This window comes from Uranotaenia lowii, unplaced genomic scaffold (assembly GCF_029784155.1).
Source record: "Uranotaenia lowii strain MFRU-FL unplaced genomic scaffold, ASM2978415v1 HiC_scaffold_471, whole genome shotgun sequence".
Lineage (NCBI taxonomy): Eukaryota > Metazoa > Arthropoda > Insecta > Diptera > Culicidae > Uranotaenia > Uranotaenia lowii.
The window spans coordinates 20,331-30,304 of NW_026598391.1; the positions used below are offsets into that span (position 1 = coordinate 20,331).

The following is a 9,974-nucleotide window of genomic DNA, read 5'->3' on the forward strand; positions in this document are numbered from 1 at the left end:
CATTTCAATGGGCGTCTGGGCGTGTCCAGCAGCCCAAAGGGACAGTTAAAATCCGAGGTTTCGCTAGATCTACGTTATTTGGACAATTTGAATCATAATATCATATTCAAAATTAACAATAGAAGAAACAGCTGAAGAAAACGCGAGCTATGAAACTCGGCAAATTGCAAAGAAAAATATCGAACAAAGAAATGTGGGCGTTGGAATAACGGATCTGCCAGCGCAGCCGTCCATATACGATGCCCAAACCCGTAAAGGGCAGCTCAACACTTGAATTGCAGCTTAATTTTTTGAAGTTTGATCGAAACAGGAGCTAAAGAGAACATTTCTCACCTTGATATTCTTAGCCGCCAACCGTGGCCTAGATGATAGCGTTTATGTCCTCTAAGCCAGAGGTCATGAGATCGATTCCCGGTCACGGCGTACATAGTACTCTTTCTGTGGGCTGGTGGTGTTAGCATTAGTAAAATGCTAGCCGTTATATCCTTGAAAGATGTAGGTACGCTTTAGTGTTATTTAAAGTTTAGAAACATGAAGTTTTACTGAGATCCTATCTGTTTGAGTTCGTTTTTCAAAAAAAAAAAGTTATGCAAAAACCGTTAAAGATCGACCAAACAAGATCGCTGCATAATGATTATCGGATATAAAATATAACACTGAAATTAGTTTATGGGAAAAAGCAATTAATTTATTACATCTATTGCTCGGAACTTTAAGAGTGGGAATTTAAAAAAAAAGTGACAGGTTAATCACAATGTTACGCAGTGTAAAACTTATTGGCATAATCGTATTCGAGGACTAAAAATAAATTAAGTCGATTTCTATCATTCGTTTTTAAACTAGGGTGGGCAAAAAGAAATGCGCGTAGTCGAGGAAATCATATTATACTTATTTTCGCTTAGTAAATCTACAATAGAGAGAGTGATATCAGACTATTAACATGCTGGAAATTATAGTTTAATACGTATAGTTTGTTCGTTTTTTTTTTTGAAAGAAAATGGATTGAGCGTTTCCCATATACATGTAATTATGGGGCAGCAATATTGAGGAATCTGTTGATTGAATATATACTTTTCATAGAGAGGAGTTTTCGAACACAAAACTAACCTAGAGAGTCATAATGGCTAATCGACCAGAAAAAGTGATGGCTACATATTTTCAATATATCGTACAAAACCTATATCATTTTGCAGTACTTTTTTCAGTATTTGTTATAAACTTGTTCAAATAAAAATATATATCTGCAGCTCTTCGCATATACATCTAGTAATGGGCTTTTCAGCAGTGCTTATTCCTTAATCGATACTATCATAGCATTTACAGTTCCCTTTTTGGGGAAAGTAACCTTTCAAGGCATCCAACCGTGCCGGATTCTTACCGTTACATTTTTTCTTCGTGTTCTGTGTTTTTAATGAATTGTATAAACATTAGTAAGCGGTACAAGCAATATAAATTTAGTAGGTAAACAATTACTAACATGAAAGTCTTTGCACATGTTCCTATTGTTTGTCCTATTCTGTAGCACCAGCAGCGCGCTCGTTTTTCTGCGGAAACTAAACCCTTTCTTTGGTCTGCGGAAATCTCCCCTATGAAGCGTGAGTATTTTTTACTTGAATGTTTTCGAATTTCCACCAGGTGTTGGTGAACCGTCTTACTTTTTCTTGGAACTGGACGATCCAGCGCCCTGTGCCTGATTGGTCGACTGAAACACCGAAGAAGCGGACATCAAGTTTTCAATGTACTGGCCCAGGACCTGGTTCTCGGAACGTAGCTTCATGTTTTCTTCCTTGACGCTGTCAACGCGCTGGGACAAATCATCCAGAGTGTTCTGCAACTCCAGAACCTGGGTAATTAGCCGGGCGCGTTCCTCCTGCTCGTCCGCATCCGGGCACTCGTTTTCGAGAAAGTGACGCGGACTCGAGTTACCATTGGTATACGAACTGGCGATCGAGTCTAGCGATCTGCCATTCTGCATGTACTTGGAGCTTTCGTCATCGTTAATGATCACTGGAAGTTATCGTTTGAAAATATCACAAAGGAGAAGTTAGCGAAACATCTGTTTTCTGGCTGAGAATTACTTGTACAGGGTTTTACTCACAAATCTTCAAAAAAAATTAATTCAATAATTATTAGAACTTTTAAATGGCTGAACCAGTAAAAGTTGGTTCAATGAAAAACATGTTTAACAATAGCTGTTAATATTAGAAACTAGCTGACCCGGTGTGCTTTGCTACACCCTTCAAAAATAAATTTTTATTGTTTTATTAGTCATATTTTAAACCAAATTATTACATAATTCAAAAGCAAGCGTTATACAATGAGAGCTACAGTTGGAGTTTCGAATTGCCACACAAATATGACTTAAATCCTTTCTCTGTAAAGCGTGAGGGTCTATAACAATCGTAGAAAAATATCTCGTAACCAAATAACTTTCCATGCCAATTTTGTTTCCATTTATTGGCTTCATTAGCATAAATTGAGAACTAATGCTAACAAAATTGAATTGGGCTCACTTCTCTCCTCCTATGTACATACTAACTGAAAGAAAGATGGTGTGTCAGATAATCATAAAATCATACCAAAATGATTTTCTATGTTAAGTTTTGTCCATTTCTCGGATTTTGTAAAAAAAAAGTTAAATGTAAGCTTTCCTCTTCCCTTCCTTTATTTCCAATTCTGTCATCCCACTGCAAGAAACGTATTAATTCACATGAAAAAATTTCTCGTCTTGAAATACCATCCCATACCAAATTTGGTTTTATTTGCGTTATAAATTCTTGACTTATGCATAAACTTGAAAGAAAGTACCATCCCACTTCCGTTCTCCCCATTGCATGGAGGGGTCAGAACTTAATATTCATAAAAATATTTTTTGTGCTCGAATTCTTTTTGATACCAAATTTTATTTCATTTGCTCTATTAATTCTCTAGTTATGCCCAAAAAATTTTATGGAAGCCCCTCTTTCTCCCTTTATATCTTTCCGCTGAAAAATGGTGGGGCTTCAATTTATAATAGAAACATTTCTCGTATCCAAATATCCTCACATGCTAAATATGGTTCAATTTGCTCGATCAGCTCTCCAGTATCGTTCCATGCCAAATTTGGTTTCATTTGCTGTTGTAGTTCTTGAGTTCTTCATTAAAAATTGTATGAAACTTCCCTCCCTCTTTCCTTTCTCTTCGCTGGATAAAGGAAGGGGTCTCAAACAATCATTAGAACATGTCACGTTCCCAAATATCCGCCCATGCCAAGTTTGGTTTCATTTGCTCAATTTGTTTTTGAGTTATGTAAAAAAACTTTAAAAGAGGTCCCCTCCCCCCTTTATATCTCCCTACTGGAAAGAGGGAGGGGTCTCAAATGATCATAGAAATATTTTCCGTATCCAAATACCCTCCTATGCTAAATTTTGTTCCATTTGCTTTATTAGTTTTTGAATTATTTAAAAAAATATAAAAGAGCCCCCCCCCCCTTTTCTACTGAAAAGTGGGAGGGGTCTCAAATAAACATTGAAATATTTTTCGTATCCAAATACCTTCCCATACCAAATTTTGATCCAATATCTTGATTAGTTCTCGAGTTATATGAAAAATTGTAAGGTAGCCCCCCTCCCCCCTTCCTATCACACCAGTGAGAGGAGGGAGGGGTATCTTATATTCATACAAATATTCTTCGTTCCCAAATACCATCCCATGCCAAATATAATACCATTTGCTTGATTGGTTCTCGAGTTATGCCAAAAATTGTCTTTTGTTTGGGAGGCCCCTCCCCCCTTTATGAGAGAGGGAGGGGTCTCAAACCACAATAGGAACCTTCCCCTGCCTCTAATACCCCCACATGCCAAGTTTCACGCAAATCAGTTCAGTAGTTTCCGAGTCTATAGGGAACAGACAGACAGACAGACAGACAGACAGACAGACAGAAATTCATTTTTATATATATAGATTTGTAGAATGCTTGCAATTGTTCCAAAAGTTCTTCTGCTTTTGAAATGTGAAAAGTGTCTCAAATTACTCACCCTCCAGGTCATCATCAGCGAGCGGAATGTCCTCGGTAGATTTTAAAGACATCGCAGAGGAATCCATGTTTAGACAAACTAAAATGTTATATTGAACCTTATTAGCCTAAAAATAAAGCGTATTCCAGCAGACAAAAGTGGAAAATTACCTTACGAGCAGTGATTTTTCCTCGAATATCGACGTTTTCCTTTATTTTGCTTGCTGGTGGTCGACGTGCTGCGTTTTGGCAAAGGAAAATGCAGTTTTGACGTTTTGCGCTTCGACGCGTCGCGACGTACCAAAAAAGAATTTGAAAAATAATGATAGGGCTCCCAAGCATTCGATGTTTTTGTTAATGATCGAGTTCGATTAGGTTTTGCTCAAATTTCAACCCTTTGAGAAATAAATCCACCTATTTAGCATTTTATTTTCGGTATCTTGAATAAGTTGCCGATTTTATGAAAATTTGGTTATTGTTGTAAGTTGCCTGTTGTATTTTGAATTTAAAAAAGCTGTGTCATAAAATGTGACTTAGTTCGTTTTTATTTATGTAGTGAATTATTGTAAATAAACCAGAAAAAAATACAGACTTTTCTCACAAGTATCGGGTTATTAAGTGCTTGGAAATGTGATATGTGTTGTTAATTATTATTTCAATAGCTTAGTAACATGTAACATTTAGCAACTTCAACGCCATTTGCTGCCCTTCTGAGTTTTAACACGTTCGTCGCCCAAAAAAAAAAATTCTCCGAGCGTGAAATGCTAGAGAGCTCCAATTTCCAACGCGTAGAGAAACTGAGCGGCTATCTTGAGTAAGAGAGCCGTCATCCGTTTATGGGTCCCATGGCTACCAAAGGACTGAAGCAACTGTCAAAACACATTTCAAAGGCATTTTGGTACCAAAACGTCAGTGCGGTACTGAAATGTCAGTTCGGAAATTTCCTTCTCTTTCAGCCCCTTGATGGCTACAGACGTGTTAAAATAAAGGTCGCGGTACGCATCAGGTGAAAAAAATAAATTTTATTTTGTCAATAACTGAAAAAGCGACTCATATTGGTTTTGGAACATAGTGGAATCGATGGGGAATAGTTGAAAGCTGAATTTTGACTTAGTCTCAACCTTTCAAACTTCTTGAAAATGTTATCGAATCCCCCAATATAAGAAAATTTCCGCGGTGAAAATCGGGGGAAACGAAATTTAAACATTTTTAAGAGGCTGAGGCCAGTCAAAAATTCATCTTTTAACTGTTCCCCTTCACTGATGTACAAAAACAACTTATGTCGCTTTTTCGAGTGAATATCGAAATAAAAATTTTCATTTTCATATGAAAATGCATCTTCACGGCGATGTGTACCGCGACGTGAATAACGAAAAAACCAGAAAATTCACTCGAACTCAATGTCCGAACCCGCGGCCCAAATTTGACATTTCGATTTTTTTTTGTTTTTTTTTTTTCATCGACGGGAAACATCGCACGCAGTTTCAGTCGAAGTGCATCGGCCGACGACGGATCGTCGAGTTTTTTTTCTTCTGGTGGCGTATTTTTGTGCTGGCTGACTGGCCTCTGCGCCTCTGAATCGAACATTCACCATCATCATCAGCACCATTAGTTCCTCCGAGATTGATTCGCGCACAAAGAAAACAATAATTCTGTTGATTTTTGGCGAAAAGTGAGCTGTGAAGGTGGAAATTATTGTGTAATCTTTCGGGCTGGGTGTTATTCCGTTTGTATTGGAAGGGTTTCCTGCGCTAGTGGAGCGTTTCAGCGAGATATTCTGGTACAGAAAAGAATCTTGAATCTTCGCTACTGGAGGTGTTGGAAGCAACACGGGAAAACCTATTGAAAGGTAGTGTCGGAAAGGGGTATCTGAAGAAGAACGGGGCTTCTGATGTTGTGTTGCCAGCGCTTTTGGGTAACAGAGCAGCTTAGCTGAGGAGGAGCTTCATTCGGTGCGCTACCGCTGGTGGAGGTAAGAAATTTCATTATAAAAAATCGAGTTGGTGCATAGCTTTGTGCTAGGGAACTTAATCCCGAGTATGGACATCCGGGATAGATTATATGTGGGAGAAATATAATATATGAATCCATACAGACGGTCAGCAAAAACCATTACCAATTCATTAAAAATTAACTAAGTCAAAACACGAAAATCCATTCAATGACCACCCTCGAATCAAAGCAGAAAACAGCTAATCATCAAAAAAAATTTGTTTTCCACACTTATACATCGTTTTGAGTGTCGTCATACAAGTAGGGTATTAAACTCACAAACCAGAAACATTCTGTGTTTTGAAATTTCAGCATATATTTTGAGGATCTTTATCACCGACAAGATGGCATAAAAAACCATACGGTGAGGGGGGTGCTTGTAAATTAACGCTCATCAATTTGGGAAAGAGCTTGGTTAGTTATGTACCTACCTTCTCTACTTTATTCGTAAATAATTTTTTTTGAGTACACGAGACAAACTGAATTTATGAGCAAACGAACTAACTAAATCTGAATGAGAAGGGAGGTGATATAAGTTACATCATGTAACACAGGTGAGGTCAAATTTCGTCCTATTCACAGAATATATTTTCTCTAATTTTTTTTTTTTCTCAAGGGATAAATATTTTCTCTAATTTGTTTTTTGCCACTATTTTAAAATGAAACATTAGTTAGGTATACCAGAATTGGAACCTGCGGAGTTTGAGCTAACGTTTATTTAGCTAATCTCCATTCCTCCCATTGGGACTAACGGCTATTAGGTCTAGCGGTCATTTGGCATTACGTCCATTTGGCCTACCGTACATTTAGTCTAATATAAATTCTGTCTAACGTCCATTCGACTTGACGTCTGTTTGGCTTAAAAAACGTTCAGTATGTTCAAAAGTCATTCTACCTAATGTCAAATACAAAGTCAATTCGTCACACATACTATAAGTAGGCCAAAAAAGTTGATAACACTGCTCTAAAAATCTAAAGAGAGGCAACTTTTGCCGATTTTAATAGATTTTGACTTGAGGGATTGGATTGTGGTCTTGGGTTTTTGGTCTCGTTAAAAATACCTGTCTATTATCTATGTCTATGTCTGTTATCTCTTGTCACAGAGCAGTTCACAATGACAACTTCAAACATTCAAAATTTAATGGTCTTTGGAATTGGCTAGAACTTTTTCGACATGGTTTACCTAAACTATCTTTTTTTTAATTTTGACGTGAAAATGAAAAAAAGATTTTTTCCTGTAATAACAATCACTGATTAAAACCGCTATGTTAATACATTGAGGACCGTGAACAAATCTAAGCCGATAAACACCAAAATTCTACATTCTATATCTCTGAAACCATTTCACCAAATTTTACAAAATTGATATTTTTAAGTTGCTGGAAGTGTTGTGTTTATTTTTGTGGAATAAATTTTCATTATAAGATTTATAACACTTGAGTTATGCTTTAGTGTAGCATTCTAGTGGCCACCGAAAAAACTCGATATTTCGTATATGGTCCGCAATGTGTTAAACAAAAGCATTTGGCAAATACATAGATACTAGTTGTTAACGCGTTGAAATAGTTTACCTATATCTTTAGTCCGAGCGCAAACTACTTACAATTCCTTAAAAAACACATAAAAGTGAAGCCAATAATTATAAAATCGTTGTGCAGACAATGGATGAAGTGCGTCTTCCAGCCAGTCTAAAGCAGTTTACAGGCTTTTGGTGGATGAATGTGTTCAACAGAGTTTTTTTTATTGAAAGAGATGTAAACCAGCAGCAAGCATGATGAAGCTCATCGGTTTGGTAATTATGATTACTTCAACCGGTCCGTAGATTTCATGCCATAGACAATAGACGTCAAAGAGTGGAATCGGATTTCGGTTTCCTTTGAATTCGATATTCGGGCTGAAGCTTTATTTACCACATATGGTCGGTAATTTGTCATTGATAAGACAAAGTTCACTGATCTGCATTCTTGCATCTCTGATATCACATAGCGGAACCTACACAACAAATAATCTCCGAAGATTGTTGACTCAGTTCATGTTCTTCAACATTGCTTATCCCTTGGTCATTGGCTTGGCCATGCATGAATATCTGTCGAAACAAAAGCAAAGCAAATTTTTCCCTCCTCCATAGAGCATCGGAAAACAATGAAAGCAATTCGGAGTTAAACCTCGCATTTTTTCCAGTTTCTCGTCTCGGACCATCATTATCCATCCAACCAGCCGGGAGTTTAGAACTCACACAACAATACCGGTCCGATCGGTGATGAAGAAGGGAGCAAAAAAAAAATCTTAACAAAACGGAATGCGGCACATCAAAGGCAGCGAAAGAACCCTTGGCCCGGCCGGGATGGGGCTCTCAGCCCAGGTCGAAGTTGGGTCCAAACAGAGAACAAACAGGACAGAACAGAAATGCTGACTGGCTGACAGAGAAAACAGCGCCAGAACATGGGTGTTCATGAAGGTGGAAGAATATTCTACATTTTGTTTTGTTTTGCTGCCTTCTGCCCGTAGGTATGATAAGATCATCTATCATCGTCCTCCATCCGAGCAGTATAAAGGGTTTTCATGTGAGAGCTTTTCGCGCCGTTTCACTAATTTGTGAATGGAATTTGCTCGTCCCGATGAACAGGAATGGTTATTCACCCGGAATTTGATTTTCGTGACAAAAATTTCGTTGAATCTTTCAGGTCTCGATACATTCACGCTAATATTTTGGATTTTGTTCTTGAATTTCCTTCCTACGGGATAAATTATCCTTAAATATCTCGGATACTGTCCAAAAAATGACACCCTAAAAATTTGTGTGAGCAACACAACGATGTAGTTTAATTAATTTTCATAAAATATTCGCTGTCGCAAAGTTTAGGAAACAGGAACAAGAAACTAAAAACAACCAAATTACTAAATCGCTTCATAAAATTTGTTATACCTACAATATCAAAATAATATAATAAAAATATAAAATAAACATTCACTACAATGTATTGCAGGATGGTCTAAAATTATTTACTTAAGGTTTAAGAAACAAACGATTAAGATATAGAATTTATAAAATTTGCTTCCTAGAATCACCTTCTGAAAAAAAAAATCTTAAAACAACAACTAAGTATTTGATTAAAACATGTTTAAAGGAGTGTTAAAATCTGGTTATTCTAAAGTGCCCTTATTTCTTATTTATTTAGGGTTTCTTAAAGGCCTTAGAATAAATCTTAAAAGGCAAAAAAAAAGAATTTGTACCTGTTATACTCAAAGGACTTGTTCTACTCAAATAACATCAGTTTCCAATAACGCTGTTGGTAGCATCATAAAGCTTCTAAATCTTTTAGAAATCCCTTTTATGAACCTTTTTATTATTTCGACTTAATCTGGCTAAATTTCCTATAAACTAATACCGTATTTGTTTTCACCACCCGAAAGTGTTGCACCTTCCAAGCTGAAAACGAGCATGAATCGAGTTTTGCACCCACCTTTGTTGGTGTACGTGAAATCGGCAGTGTCAACAGAAAACATCAAGCTGTCAAAAATCCATTACAGCTGGTATTTTGTAACGTCTTTATCAAAATTGAGTATGATATGGCTTAAGCACCCTAAAATAATGAAATGCGTTTGAGCGTGTATAAATGACAACCGAGGGGAAAACGTCAAAAAAGAAAGGAGGCCACGCGGCAGAAAAAAGGCGGGCTGGCTTCGAAAAGGAGACACACCGGCAGCCGAACAAAAGGAGGAAGGACGTCGTTTCTCACCTAAAAAAACTCGCGACGTGTGTCGTGCGGTCCGGTTGAAAATTTGGTTCGATTGTGCTTTTCTCGTTGCAATTTAATTCCGCGAGTGATGCGATAATTGTCCGTGATTCGAATCGGAAGTAAACTTCACGCAAACATTACAAGCAGCCCCGAATTATTATACCGGAGAAAGCGTCAAGAAAAGAAAAAGAAAGAAAAAGGGAGGCCACGCGGCAGGAAAAAGGCGGGCTGGCTTCGAAAAGAGACAC

The 9,974-nt window shown here is 37.4% G+C and overlaps 1 protein-coding gene across 2 annotated transcripts; it reads right to left on the minus strand.

The window, feature by feature from the left end:
• Positions 1 to 662: 662 nt before the first annotated feature.
• Positions 663 to 4,290, minus strand: LOC129760155 (short coiled-coil protein B). 2 transcript variants are annotated; one of them, XM_055757744.1, is made up of 3 exons: positions 4,166 to 4,290; positions 4,017 to 4,094; positions 663 to 2,007 (listed from the first exon to the last, which is right to left on the minus strand). In XM_055757744.1, exons 2-3 carry the CDS (start codon positions 4,081 to 4,083, stop codon positions 1,652 to 1,654), a joined length of 423 nt encoding a protein of 140 aa, XP_055613719.1. In that variant the 5' UTR covers positions 4,084 to 4,094; positions 4,166 to 4,290; the 3' UTR covers positions 663 to 1,651. The 2 variants fall into 2 exon arrangements, with proteins under 2 accessions (XP_055613719.1, XP_055613720.1); XM_055757745.1 differs by having other exon boundaries at positions 4,017 to 4,113; positions 4,166 to 4,181.
• Positions 4,291 to 9,974: the final 5,684 nt, after the last annotated feature.